The sequence below is a fragment of the Callithrix jacchus genome, chromosome 16, assembly GCF_049354715.1.
Source record: "Callithrix jacchus isolate 240 chromosome 16, calJac240_pri, whole genome shotgun sequence".
NCBI classification, from domain to species: Eukaryota; Metazoa; Chordata; class Mammalia; order Primates; family Cebidae; genus Callithrix; species Callithrix jacchus.
In genome coordinates this window covers 647,402-662,313 of record NC_133517.1, presented here as the reverse complement: position 1 = coordinate 662,313, position 14,912 = coordinate 647,402, and the positions used below count along the sequence as shown (strand labels likewise).

Sequence of the window (14,912 nt, the reverse complement as noted above, 5' to 3'; positions counted from 1 at the left end):
TTTCACAGGCATCTCAAAACCCAATGTATCCAAATTATCCGTTATCTCTTCATCCCTCTATTTTTATTTCCTTCTCATCCCAAGCTCACTTTCATACTACCTTTCTTGAATATTCTTATATTATTAAATAGCACCACCTACCCAGTCACCATGGCAAAAATCTCAGTCATCCTAAATTCCTCCACTCCTTCATCTCCATCCAATCAACTAACAATCCTTACAGGCTGTCTTTTACTAGGAAATCCCCATTCTCTCCATTTCTGTTGCTATTATTTTAGTTTAAGCCCTCATCACTCCTCACCTGAATATCATTAATCAACAGGTCTTTCAGGCTCTAGCCTCCCATTTCCTCCCATGTGCAAATGTGGTCACATCCTCTCCTGCCTAACACTTTTCAGTAGTAATGCTCTCAGCATCACATATGAGGCCTTGCATGCCACACCATCTATGTCTTTAACCCTGTATGCAACTAGCTCTTCCCATGTCTTTAACCCTGAATGCGACTAGCACTCCTTTATTTTCAGTTCTAAAGGCCACACTGCTTCCACATACTGTTTCCTCTGCTGAAATACCTTTCGCTGTCTATCTGCTGAGGGACCTTTTGAGATGTGGTTTCAGCTTTACCACCTATATAAAGGCATTCTGCCCTCCCAGATTATGTACTTACATTGACAAGTAAACTTTGTGCTTCTTCCTATCCTCCTTCTTTCCCCCAAATGAACTCTATATATGAACTTTTCTTTGGGTAACTATATCTTTGTTTATATGTCAGTTTTCCTCTACTAGAATTTAAGCTCTATGAGGGAGGAAAGGCCTTATCTTATTCTTATCCATAGTAAAAACTCAAATGTTTGTTAAATAAATACACAGGCGTTTCAAAGAAGGAAGCACAAGAAAAAATTAGAGTCATAAATATTAATCCTATCCAACCTCCATACTCTTTAACTCTACACATACCTGTTAAATAAATATTAGGATTACTATGCTGTTTCTGACGTGGATTTCCCCACATAGGTCTGCGAGGATAAAGTTATGCCTTAATAAGAGCCTATCTCAAAGGAAAATATATTCTTAGAGCTGATTTGCAAGAGAAGTTGCTGATCATTGGACAGAAACCTGAATTGAGAAGGTGGGACTTCATAACTTACTTCCTTTCTCTCCTTTCTCTTTCTGGGGTATACAGATAGAGGAGGGGAGTTCTTTTTTTTTTTTTCAATAAAGACTCTCACTCTGTTGCCCAGGCTGAGGTACAGTGGCACAATCTTGGCTCACTGCAACCTCTGCCTCCTGGGTTCAAGCGATTCTCCTGCCTTGGCCTCCTGAGTAGCTGAGATTACAGGCATGTGCCACCACGCCCGGCTAATGTTTTTGTACTTTCAGTAGAGATGGGGTTTAGTAGGGAAGGGGTTTCACCATGTTGACTGGGGTTTCCCCATGTTGACTGGGGTTTCCCCATGTGGACGGCCTAGAGGAGTTCTTACCGCTTTTTTTGCACCGTGGGTCCCTTTGGCAGTCTGCTGAAGCTTATAAATCCCTTCTCAGAATGCATTAAAAATTGATTAAATAAAATACACAGGATTACAAAAAAAAACTAATTATATAATATAAATTAGAAAATATTTTTAAATGTAAGATAGTAACGTATATGCTCCCTTATTTTTGTGTTTTTCTTTTCTTTTCTTTTCTTTTTTTTGAGACAGAGTTTCACCCTGTTGCCCAGGCTGTAGTGCAATGGGCGATTTTGGCTTACTGCAGCCTCCATCTCCTGGCTTCAAGCAATTCTCCTGCCTCAGTCTCCCAAGTTGCAGGGCATGTACCACCACACCCAGCTAATCTTTTATATCTTTAGTAGAGATGGGGTTTCAACATGTCGGCCAGGCTGATCTAAAATTCCTGACCTTGTGATATGCCTGTCTCAACCTCCTAAAGTGGTGGGATCACAGGCGTCAGACACTGTACCTGACCTCTTTTTTCTTTTTTTTGAGACAAAGTTTTGCTCTCGTTGCCCAGGCTAGAGTGCAATGGCACGATCTCAGCTCACTGCAACCTCTGCCTCTCAGATTCAAGTGATTCTCCTGCCTCAGCCTCTTGAATAGCTGGGATTACAGGCAAGTGCCAACACACCTGGCTAATTTTACACAGGGTTTCTCCATGTTAATCAGGCTGGTCTCAAACTCCGGACCTCCGGTGATCCGCCCACCTCAGTCTCCTGAAGTGCTGGAATGATAGGCGTGAGCCACTGCAACTAGCCTGTTTTTCTTTTTTATCAAGACAGAGTCTTGCTATGTTGCCCAGGCTGGTCTTGAACTGCTGGGCTCAAGCAATCCACTGGCCTTGGCCTCCCAAAGTGCTGTGATTACAGGCGTGAGCCACTGCGCCCAGCCCTCCCTTATGAAAACATTAAGTAAGACCTAGCATAAGGTATAACAGCAACAATAATAATGAGCAATTTCAATACTTTTACAATATAAGTAAACTGAAGTTAAAATGTGTGAATTATTTTAGTTTCAGTCATAAATACTGGTAATACAACTGTGGTTTAGTGTTTTCACAACTGAAAGAAATGTTCGATTTCAGTTAGCCATTAATGAAAATAAACCTGACTTTTTTTCTTAATCATGTTCAAATACCCCTGCCATCTTTCTCTAAATTCTGACATAATATAATAGAAATACCCAAGAAAGCACTTGTGGATAATAAAAAAATGTCAAGCAGAAAATAACCATATTCATGTTATTGGCAATATTAAATTTCATTTTTAACAGTTTGACTTTTGTCAAAGTTTTATTTTTATATTTCAGTCTTCATGGAACATTAAAATAAGACTTCACTTATGCCTATAATCCCAGCACTATGGGAGGCCGAGGTGGGCGGATCACCTGAGGTCAGGAGTTTGAAACCAGCCTGGCCAACATAGTGAAACCCCATCTCTACTAAAAATACAAAAAGTAGCCGGGTGTGGTGGCAGGTGCCTGTAATCCCAGCTACTCTGGAGGCTGAGGTGAGAGATTCACTGGAACCTGGGAGGCGGAGGTCGCAGGTTGCACTGCTGCACTCTAGCCTGGGCCACAGAGTGAAACTGTGTCTCAGGGAAAAAAAAAAAAAAAAAAAAACGCTCTGCACAGTAAACGAAACAACAGAGTAAAGAGACAATCTGCTGAATAGGAGAAAATATTTGCAGACTATTCATGTGACAAGGGACTGATATCAGCAATACAAAAGGAAGTCAAACAATTCAACAACAAAACCAAAAAAACCACAAATAATCCCATTAAAAAGTGGGCAAAACGCTGGCTGCAGTGGCTCACGCCTGCAATCCCAGCACTTTGGGAGTCCAAGGCTGGAGAATTGCTTGAGCCCAGGAGTTCAAGACCAGCCTGGGCAACACAGGCAGAACCGCAGAACCCCATCTCTAAAATAACAAAATTTAAAAATTAGCCAAGCGTGGCAGCATGCTCCTTTACTCCCCAGTTACTTGGGGTGTAGGGGGTGTGGTGCGGGTGCTGAGGTGTAAGAATCACTTGAGCATAGGAGGTGGAGGCTGCAGTCAGCCATGATCATGCCACTGAACTCCAACCTGGGCAACAGAGAGAGACCCTGTCTCAAAAAAAAAGTGAGCAAAGAACATGAATAGGTATTTCTCAAAAGAAGACATCCAAACAGACAACAGGTATATGAAAAAATGTTCAACATCACTAATCATTAAAGAAAGGCAAATCAAAACCACCAAGAGATACCATCTTACTCATCAGAATGGCTATTTTTTATACAGTTTTTTAAATTGAATTTTAGGTTTTGGGGTACATGTGAAGAACATGCAAGACTGTTGCAGAGGTACACACATGGCAGTGTGATTTGCTGCCTTCCTCCCCATCACCTATATCTGGCATTTCTCCTCACGCTATCTCTCTCCAACTCCCCACCCCATTTTTTTTTTTAGACAAAATCTCATTCTGTCTGGCCTGGGCTGGAGTGCAGTGGTGCAATCTCAGCTCACAGTAACCTCTGCTTCCTGGGTTCAACTGATTCTCCTGCCTCAGCCTCCTGAGTAGCTGGGACTACAGGTGTGCATCACCACACCCAGCTAATTCTTATATTTTTAGTAGAGATGGGGTTTCGCTATGTTGGCCAGGCTGGTCTTGAACTCCTGGTCTCAGGTGATCTGCCCACCTCGGCCTCCCAAAGTGCTGGGATTACAGGAGTGGGCCACTGAGCCAGGCCCAGAATGGCTATTATTGAAAAAACAAAAAAATAACAGGTGCTGGTGAAAACACAGAAAAAAAGGAACTCATACACTGTTAATGGGAATGTAAATTAGCACAGCCATTATATAAAACAGTACGGAAATTTTTCAAGAACTAAAAATTAAAGTACATATGATCCAGCAATCCCACTACTAAATATGTATCTAAAAGAAATCAGTTTAACAAAGGGATATCTGCGCCCCCATGTTTACTACAGCACTATTCACAATAGCCAGGATATGGGACCAACCTAAGTGCCATAAAGGGACAAATAAATAAAGAAAATGTGGTGTATACACACAACGAAATACTATCAGTCATAAAAGAGAATGAAATCATGTATTTGCAGTAACATGGATGGAACAGGAGTTATGTTAAGTGAAATAAGGCAGGCACAGAAAGACAAATAGCACATATTCTCACTACTATGTGAGAGCTAAAACAGCAGACCTCACAAAGATAGAAGGCAGACTGATGGATACTAGAGACTGGGAAGGGTGCATAAGTAAGGCAAGGGAATGAAGAGAGGTTTGTTCATAGGTACAAACATATAGTTAATAGAAGGAATAAATTCTAACATTCCACAGCAGAGAAGGGTCACTAAAGAAGGTATTATGTATTTCAAAATAGCTAGAAGAGAGGGCTTGAAATCCTCCAACACAAACACAGAAATGGTAAATACTGAAGGTGAGAGATACCCTAAATACCCTGATTTCTTTTTTTTTTTTTTTTTTTTTTGAGACGGAGTTTCACTCTTGTTACCCAGACTGGAGTGCAATGGCGCGATCTCGGCTCACCGCAGCCTCCGCCTCCTGGGTTCAAGCAATTATCCTGCCTCAGCCTCCCGAGTAGCTGGGACTACAGGCGCGCGCCACCGTGCCCAGCGAATTTTTGTGTTTTTAGTAGAGACGGGGTTTCACCATGTTGATCAGGATGGTCTCGATCTCTTGACCTCGTGATCCACCCGCCTCAGCCTCCCAAAGTGCTGGGATTATAGGTGTGAGCCACCATGCCCGGCCACCCTGATTTCATCATTACACATTCTATGCATGTAACCAAATATCACAGATAACCCAATAAACATGTACAAATATTATCAATAAAGAATAAGACTTCATTAATGAATCTGTGTAACGTCTAACAGACATCAACTGTGTACATGCTTGACTGGTGCTAAAAAGAAAGGGGGGGGGAAAGGAGTGACACCTTGCCATCCTCACCCTGAAGCTAGCTTCATGTTGGCTGCAGCTATCAATAATAGATCAAGAAAGGGAAATCCTAGGAGACCAAATTGGGACCAAGAATCCAACTTCCTCTCAAAGTGAGATTTCACTGCTACTGCCAACTTTAGAGATTCAGGTTTTATTCTTCTTAAGAGGGGCGACATTGCTCTATAATGGCAACTTACTAGATTACTGATTTATATTGCCACGTGTAAAAAAAAAATAGCAGTTAATAAGGGTTTACACCATTATCAAGACAGTACAAAAACATACTGGGACTGAAGATGTTTCAGTATTTTATGACAACTACCTATTATAAAACTGTGATGCATACAAGCACATACCTGCAGTAATTCCAGGGTCATAGGAATATTCTTAAGCTCCTTTAGCAAATCCAGTGCTCCAGCCTATAAAATAAAACAATTTCATATTGAATTCCCAAGATGGCAAAACAGGGACTACCCAGAAATAAGGTTCATGGGATAATCACGGAAAGCACCTAGAGGAATAAAATCAGATAAGGAGCAACAGCACCACCTAGAGCTTGTAGCCAAATACTCTAATTTAATATTAATTTAATCTATCATATTTCATCTAATCAAATACATTCACATTCTATTGCATTTAGTCTAATATTTACTTCAAATACTATATCTGCATAATCACTTCTTTATATACTATTAATAAAGAAAAAATGATTTAACTATGATACAGTGTTTTATTATAACTTTTTTTTTTTTTTTTGGAGAAACAGTCTCACTCTGTCACCCAGGCTAGAGTGCAGTGGCACAATCTCGGCTCACTGCAACCTCCGCCTCCCAGTTTCGAGTGATTCTCCTGCCTCAGCCTCTTGAATACCTGGGATAACAGGCACTCACCACCACACCTGGCTAATTTTTGTATTTTTAGTAGAGATGGGGTTTCACCATGTTGGCCAAGATGGTCTCAATCTCCTGACCTCGTGATCCGCCTGCACCTGGCCTAGGGTGCTGTTTTCATACTGTAACACTTAGAAAGCAGGATAAGTACAGTTGAGGCAGGAGAATCGCTTGAACTCAGGAAGTGGAGGTTGCAGTGAGCCAAGATCGCGCCATTGCACTCCAGCCTGGCGACAAAGTGAGACTCCATCACACACAAAAAAAGAAAAAGAGGCACCCTACAAATCAGCGAAATACAAGATACCTCAAAAACCAGAAAGAACCAGAGCATATTCCTCATTGAACACGCCAAAGGAAAAAGCAAGCGAAGACTCTCAAAATATCACTTTATTTCTTAAATATACTATCAAGTAAAGGCTTCTAGTCACGCGATTTTTCATTTAAAGGTGATGGACATTAGGCGTGGCCTTCGAGAATAAAACTATTAGCTTTTATTCTGGTAACAAAGAGTTACATCATTTTAATTTAACCCAATACCTCAAAAATGAAAATTTAAGTTCAACAGAAATCATGACAGGTTATTATAAATAAACTGTTTGAATTATTTGTTGTTTAAAGATCTCTCCTGATCTTAAAATTCTATAAATTCTTCCTATTTAGAGTCATCTAGAAACAGTAAAACATTAAAGTTGTTGGAAAAGGAAACTAACACTGCCTTAAAGTGTATTATTAAACAAGAATTTCTACAGGCATGACATTTTTGTGAATAAATGAAGTCTTCAATCCCTTATCTGCAAATTCCCAGACCAAAAACCTTTGAAAAGTAAAAGATTTCTAGAGTTCTTATAGGTATAAAAACTCATTTGGCAGCTAACCCTAATGTCTACACATGTGAAGCTATCTGTGTTCTATTTATGCCATGTAATGTGAATATTACTATTAGAGAAATGATAATGCCTGGTTCCTGAAGTGCCCAAATCCTGCTGGGGGTATTACATAATCTATGATATATGTACCAAATTATCTTCATAAAATCCGAAAGATCTGAAATTACCAATGTATCAGACCCTACTAATTTTCATTAACAAACTGTAGAAGTCTGGTCAACACAGCATGACCTCCTCTCTACAAAAAATAAAAATAAAAAATTAGCTGGCCATAATGGCTGTGATCCTAGCTACTTGGGAAGCTGAGGCGGAGGATTGCTCACACCCAGAAGCTTGGGGTTACATGACCCATGATCATGCCACTCACTGCAGTCTAGCCTGTGTGGACAGAGTGAGACTCCATTTATAAAATAAAATTTAAAAAAACAAACAACAACAACAAAAAAAACAGACTGTGGGCCTGTATTCTACCATTGACATTCTTCTACCCACATCTCCAGGCTTTCTGATCCACTTCTGACCAAGCATCAATTAATAACAATAAAGACTCATCTTCTAAAAGTTCCTTAAAAAGCAGGGTCTCCTAACATGAGGCTCATTCTTCTAACATATCAGCAATGTAACATATGGTTTCAACTGTTTTCCAAGTAGAGGTAATATATTTGCATTAATTTTGTTTCTTTCCCTTTCTACTCAGCTCTCTGGTAAGGTCATGGTTGGAAGAAAAAGCTAAAAATAACACTCAAGGAATAAAACTATGACCTTTCTGAAAATTGCACTGTGTTCCAACCAATTCAAATAAATACTTCACTGAAGGGTCTTTAAGAATAAGTATGGGCCAGGTGCGGTGGCTCACACCTGTAATCCCTGCACTTTAGAGGCAAAGGCAGGTAGATCAACCTGAGGTCAGGAGTTTGAGACCAGCCTGACCAACATGGTGAAGCCCCATCTCTACTAAAGACACAAAAATTAGCTGGGTGTGGTGGCAGGCGCCTGTAATCCCAGCTACTCAGGAGGCTGAGGCGGGAGAATCGCTTGAACCTGGGAGGCGGAGGTTGCAGTGAGCTGAGATTGTGCCACTGCACTCCAGCCTGAGTGACAAAGCAAAACTCTGTCTCAAAAAAACCCAGAAACAAACAGAAAGTAACTATGATGGTCTGAGTCAAACACAAAACAGGTAATCATACATTAATTCAGTGACAACAAACTCTGTTTGCACTATGTGCTCGGCATTATTGAATACTTCACATATACTGAATTTCACCTGCACTATAAATCCTATAGAATCAGGTAATCTATTATCTCCATTTTGCAGATGAGGGACTGTGTCAAGAAACTTGCACAAGGTACTATGATTACTAACTAGAAAAGGTGAGATCTACTCCAGTAATTTCAAATGTACCAGGCTATACTGTGTTGGGGATACAGCAGTGAGCAGACAGAAATCTTTCTGCTATCAAGGAATTTTAAAACAAACAGAAATATTTGATGATCTATTTCAAACTCTTAGTTACACTTAAACCCACAAAAGGAAAGTGACTTGCCCAAGGTCATACCGATGGGTACTAAGAACATAAACTAGTCGCCTGACCCTCATCCCACTGCCCTTTCCCCAGCAGTGGCAGTGCTCCTTTGTGAACTCAGTGACCACTATTACCAAACAAGAAGCTGTACTTTAGCCTTCCCCAAGCATCACCTGTCTCTAAATGTCCAGTCTTGGCCAGGTACAACGGCTCAACCTGTAATCCCAGCACTCTGGGAGGCCTAGGGCAGGAGGATCACTTGAGCCCAGGGGTTCGAGACCAGCCTGGGTAACAGAATGAGATCTCGCCTCTATTTAAAAAAAGAATACATGTCCAAATCTATGAGATTGCAGCATCTCCTATAGATGATGCCAGAGAAAGACTCTTTTTTAATTTCCATAGCCAAATTTAGTTCACACTACTGGCTGAAAGATAAACTACAGCTATCACACTATTTTATTACATCGTTGGTGCTCCTATCTGGCAACAGAAAAAAAGTGCTTTTATAAACCATGGTATTCACACTTGTACTATGTGTTCAGTATACCCAAGACCACGTAGGATACAAACATCCGTCTCCTCAAGGAGATGTACAAAAGAGGGAGTAATAGATGATTTAGGGTCAAGAATACGATGTACATATATGACAGATCTAGATTCAAATCCATGCTCTGCCATTTCCTAGAACTGTAAGATCTTGGTAATGTTATTGGTCCTTTTCAAGCTTCAGCTTCTTTACACATAGGCGAGCATAATACGCCAACCTCGATAGGTAGTTATAATAGCCAATGAGGCAACATTACACAGATGAAGTATCAAAACAGAGGTCTGACACCCAGGACGGTAGATGAGGAGCACAATAATATACAAATAATTACTTATTTCCACTACAATAATAATCTCCCAGTCATTAGCCAGCATTTTCAGTGAGCATATTTAAGCTCAATCAAGTAAAACAATTACTTTTTCTATAATAGTGCCTTCTTCACTGGCATTGTTATAAGATTTCAAGGTAAACAATTAAGATGTTATCTATTTTTTGAGACATAGTCTCACTGTGTCACCCAAGCTGGAGAGCAGTGGCATGAACTCAGCTCACTGCAACCTACGTCTCCTGGGTTGAAGCTATTCTCCTGCCTCAGCCTCCCAAGTAGCTGGGACTACGGGAGCCCGCCACCATTCCTGGCTAATTTTTGTATTTGAAGTAGAGGCAAGGTTTCACTATGTTAGCCATGTTGGTCTTTTTTTTTTTGAGATGGAGTCTTGCTCTGTTGCCAAGCTAGTACAGTGGCACAATCTTGGCTCACTGCAACCTCTGCCTTCCAGGTTCAATGGTTCAAGCAATTCCCCTGCCTCAGCCTCCCAAGTAGCTGACACTATAGGTGGGCGACACCACGCCAGCCAGTTTTTTGGATTTTCAGTAGAGACGCGGTTTCACCAAGTGGGCCAGGATGGTCTTGATCTGACTTTGTGATCCACCCACCTTGCCTCCCAAGGTGCTGGGGTTACAGATGTGAGCCACCGTGCCCGGCCCGCTATCTACTTTTTTTAAAAGTAAACAATGAATTAGAGATATGTGACTTATAGCTTGGTAACATCACTATAAAGCTAGGACTTAGAATATTCCTATGTTTTCTCAAATTTGTAGTTAAACTACACCAAAAGCACAAAAAATATATAAATTCATGTTCATCAAAATTAGAAGCTGTTATACTTCAAAGCCACAACCAAGAGTAGACAGACAACCCACAGAATGAGAGACAGTATCTGCATATCTAATAAGGATCTAGTATTCAGAATATAAAGGACTCTTCCAACTCAATAATAAAAAGACAACCGAGGCAGGGCGCGGTGGCTCACACCTGTAATCCGAGCACTTTGGGAGGCCGTGTGGATCACGAGGTAAAGAGATCGAGACCATCCTGGTCAACATGGTGAAACCCCATTTCTACTAAAAATACAAAAAATTAGCTGGGCACGGTGGCACGTGCCTGTAACCCCAGCTACTCAGGAGGCTGAGGTAGGAGAATTGCCTGAACCCAGGAGGCGGAGGTTGCGGTGAACTGAGGTCGCGCCATTGCACTCCAGCTTGGGTAACAGGAGCGAAACTCCGTCTCAAAAAAAAAAAAGACAACCGAATTTAAAAATGGGCAAAGCCACTGTACTCCAGCCTGGGCAACATAGCCAGACCCTGAGTCTTTTTTTTTAAATGGGCCAAGTATCTGAACAGACATTTGTTCCTCCAAAGATAATATACAAATGGCCACAAAGCAATGCAAAGATGTTTAACATTGTTATCACAAGGGATGAAATACCACTTTACACCCATTAGGAAGACTATAATCAAGACAAGTAATATTGGTGAAAATGAGGTGAAACTGGAATCTTCACACCCTGCTGGTGGGCATGTAAAATGGTAGTCACACTGGAAAGGTCTGGCAGCTCCTGAAAAGGTTAAACATAGTTACTATGTGACCAGTAATTATACTCCTAGGTATACACCCAAAATAAATAAAAACATATGTCTACACAAACACTTTTACAAGAATGTTTTTAGCAGTATTATTCACAACAGCCTGGGCAATATGGTGAAACCCCACCTCTTCAAAAAATACAAAAAAAAAAGGCTGGGTGCAGTGGCTCACACCTGTAATCCCAGCACTTTGGGAGGCCAAAGTAGGTGGATCACTTGAGATCAGGATGCAGAGACCAGCCTGGGAAAAATGGCAAAACCTCTACTAAAAGTACAAAATTAGTTGGGTATGGTGGTGGTACGCACCTGTAGTCCTAGCTACTTGGGAGGCTGAGGTGGGAGAACTGCTTGAACCCAGGAGGCAGAGGTTGCAGTGAGCCAAGATCATACCACCACACTCCAGGAGCCTGAGTGACACAGAGAGACTGTCTTAAAAAAATAAAAATACAAAAAAGTTTATTAGCCAGGTGTGGTGGCACATGCCTATAACCCTGGCTACTCGGGAGGCTGAGGTGGGAGGATCACCAGAGTCCAGGTGGTCGAGGCTGCAGTGAGCTGAGCCATAGTAAGACTGCATTCCAGCCTTGGCGAAGCATGAGACCTAGCCTCAAAAAAAAAAAAAAAATTATATAATACGTATAATATATAAAATGTGTTAATCTATGGTTTAAGTTATCATTAGTAAGGCTTCTGTTCAACAGTAGGCTATGTTTGAGGAGTCAAAAGTTATACTCATGACAGCATGAGTTATACTACTGGTTCATGCTGACTCATACTGACTACATGACTGCATGAATCATACTACTGCAAAAGTTATACTACTTGACTGTATGTGGGTATGGAGGGGGATGGTATAAGAACCATAACCCCTGCATGGCTCAAGAGTCAACTATGAGAGTGAATTTCATTCTAAGTCTCAATAAAGCTGTTATTAAAAATTGTGCAGTCATTCTAAATTTTGACCTATGCTAATTAATCTAACGCTGATATAGATATGAAAGTTTTGTCGCAGTTGTTGTTTTAACCCAGGTACTTATAAATGTAAATATTTCAGGTATCCCAGCTCCTAGGAAATTCTAACATCTAATTTCAATTTCTCTCCCTGCAATTTAATTTCACTCAAACTTGAGCCTTCAACGAAATAAATAAATAAACCTCAACACTACCTACAAAACCTCTCCATAAACTTCAAAACTTCATGTTCTTGCCTCACTCCTCCTATAATCTACATGAATCCTTTACAAAGAAAGGCAACCTCAGATTGTTTTTTAGGCCTTAGTACATCCTTTAGGGCTATAATCCTACACTAGAAGCATTTTATATTCACTTAATTTCTACTATGTATCTCCAATTTATCATGACAAAGAACATTTTAATGATAACAAAGAGCTTGCCTAAAATCGCAAAGCTAAAGTTCAGAAAAACCAGGATTTAAACCCACATTAGGAGTCAGACTTAGTTACTGATATCAAATCAAAGCGACAAGAAAAAACCTTAAGCGGAAAACAAGTGATACCTAAAAATTTCAAACTGCTTTCTGCGGTTCATTTTGGCTTGGTCATGTGCACTTGTAAAACTGCTCAGAAGGCCGGGCGCGGTGGCTCAAGCCTGTAATCCCAGCACTTTGGGAGGCCGAGATGGGTGGATCACGAGGTCGAGAGATCGTGGTCAACATGGTGAAACCCCGTCTCTACCAAAAATACAAAAAATCAGCTGGGCATGGTGGCGCGTGCCTGCAATCCCAGCTACTCAGGAGGCTGAGGCAGGAGAATTGCCTGAACCCAGGAGGCGGAGGTTGCGGTGAGCCGAGATCGCGCCATTGCACTCCAGCCTGGGTAACAAGAGCGAAACTCTGTCTCAAAAAAAAAAAAAAAAAAAAAACTGCTCAGAAGACTGCTTGAGATCAAATACACACGTGTGACAACATCCTGGGTACAAGTAGGGTCAGGATGTTGATCTAGGTATTTAGGGAAACTCAGCTGCCCCAAAAGAGCAAGTTCATACCCTTACTTCTTGATTTTATATTCACTTAATTGTATCCATGCATGGTTCAAAAACGGACACAAGGGTCTTGTAGAGAGACACTGTAGCTTAACAGAGTAGTACTAGCTTTGGAGCAAAACATTTAGATTCACATCTTCGCTGGGCCACTTACTAGCTATCTGGCTTAAGACGATTCACTTAACTTTTCTAAATACTTAATATCCTCATTTTCAAAATGAGGATAATACTCAGCTTGCAAAGTTGTCTGAGGAATAAATGGGATAGGTGGGTAAGTATTTAGCAGAATACCTGCCTCAGAGTAATGGCTCAATAAATGGCAGCTGTTTTTATTTTAGTTAAGTGTGACATCTATGGTTTTATTACAACAAAATGAGTCAGGTAAAGCAGGAGCATGTTAAAATATTTTTTAAATGATACCCAAATTTGCACTTAAATTTGTCAATTCTGATGACAACTATTACTCTTCAAAATTAACTTTTTCAGGCTGAGTGTGGTGGCTCACATCTGTAATCCCAGCACTCTGGAAGGCCAGGAGAGGCAGATCACCTGAGGTCAGGAGTTTGCGACCAGCCTGGCCAATATGCTGAAACCCCATCTCTACTAAAATTACAAAAATTAGCCGTGCATGGTGGCACACACCTGTAGTCCCAGCTACTAAGAAGGCTGAGGCAACAGAATCACTTGAACCTGGGAGGTGGAGGTTGCACTGAACCGAAACTATGCCACTGCACTCCAGCCTGGGTAACAGAGCAAGACTTTGTCTCCAGAAAAAAAAGAAAAACCAAAGTTAACTTTTTCGTAATATGAAATATTTTTTAAAAGTTGAAAAAACCCTGAAAACCACAGAAAAAAAGAGAAGCAAATATACCATAATTCTACAACCCCTTTCTGTTGAATTATTGAACACTTAAAAAATCATCTGTACCTGGGGGAAAGAGGAGTGTCATTCTGACCATTTCTCTTTCTCTGTATTTCATCAGCCTGTTTGAATTTCCAGACAACAGGCAGGGAAAATGATGGGGGGCGGGGGGAAGGTAAAAGCCAGTCAGTTTTACTTTTCGTTTTGGGAGGCAAGTTTTCATATTGGTAAAGTTTTGAATTATCTGAAAACTTAGATTTGAGAAGAAAATTTAGATTTGAGGATTATCTGTGGAGTTTATTCTCATTTTCTTGCAGGCTCATTACAAAAGATCTGAACATCTGTTGACAATTTGGGAACTGCAGATAAATATGAACTTATTTTCTCCATACTTGTCCACTAAGGTGTTTTAAGAAACACCTATTAAAAGGAGAGAAGCAAAGAAAGAAAATCAAGCAAACACCGAATGCATTAGATGATTAAAGGATACATATTACAGTCTAAGTTGGACAGAAAATTACCCAACAAATGGCTTTTTTGCCTGGGAGCTTCTGCTGTGCAAGTTTGGGGATCTCTAGGCACAGAGAAAAATTGTCCAGTTTAAACAACATAATGGAAATGTTCCAATAATCACATAACTTTTCAAATAAGAATTTGAAGTGGGGAATGACGGGGCATATCAATGGGGGGGAATGGCACTGGTAATATCTAGAACAGAAAACGAACAGGAAATTTTATTTTTTCTGGGTGGGAGGACGGAGTCTCGCTCTGACGCCCAGACTGGAGTGCAGTGGCGTAATCTCCACTCACTGCAACCTCCG

General features: G+C 40.7%; 1 protein-coding gene across 6 annotated transcripts in view; it reads right to left on the bottom strand.

Moving 5' to 3' along the window:
- TCEA1 (transcription elongation factor A1) overlaps positions 1-14,912 on the bottom strand; it is a 58,245-nt gene that overhangs the window by 41,546 nt on the left and 1,787 nt on the right. For 4 of the 6 annotated variants that reach the window (XM_035276457.3, XM_078352450.1, XM_035276455.2 and 1 more), the window contains exon 2: positions 5,812-5,874. The exons of the other annotated variants lie outside the window; for them this stretch is intronic. In XM_035276457.3, coding sequence (XP_035132348.1) covers positions 5,812-5,832 — 21 coding nt within the window. In that variant the 5' untranslated portion in view covers positions 5,833-5,874. The remainder of the gene's footprint in view (positions 1-5,811; positions 5,875-14,912) is intronic. 6 annotated transcript variants of the gene reach the window in all.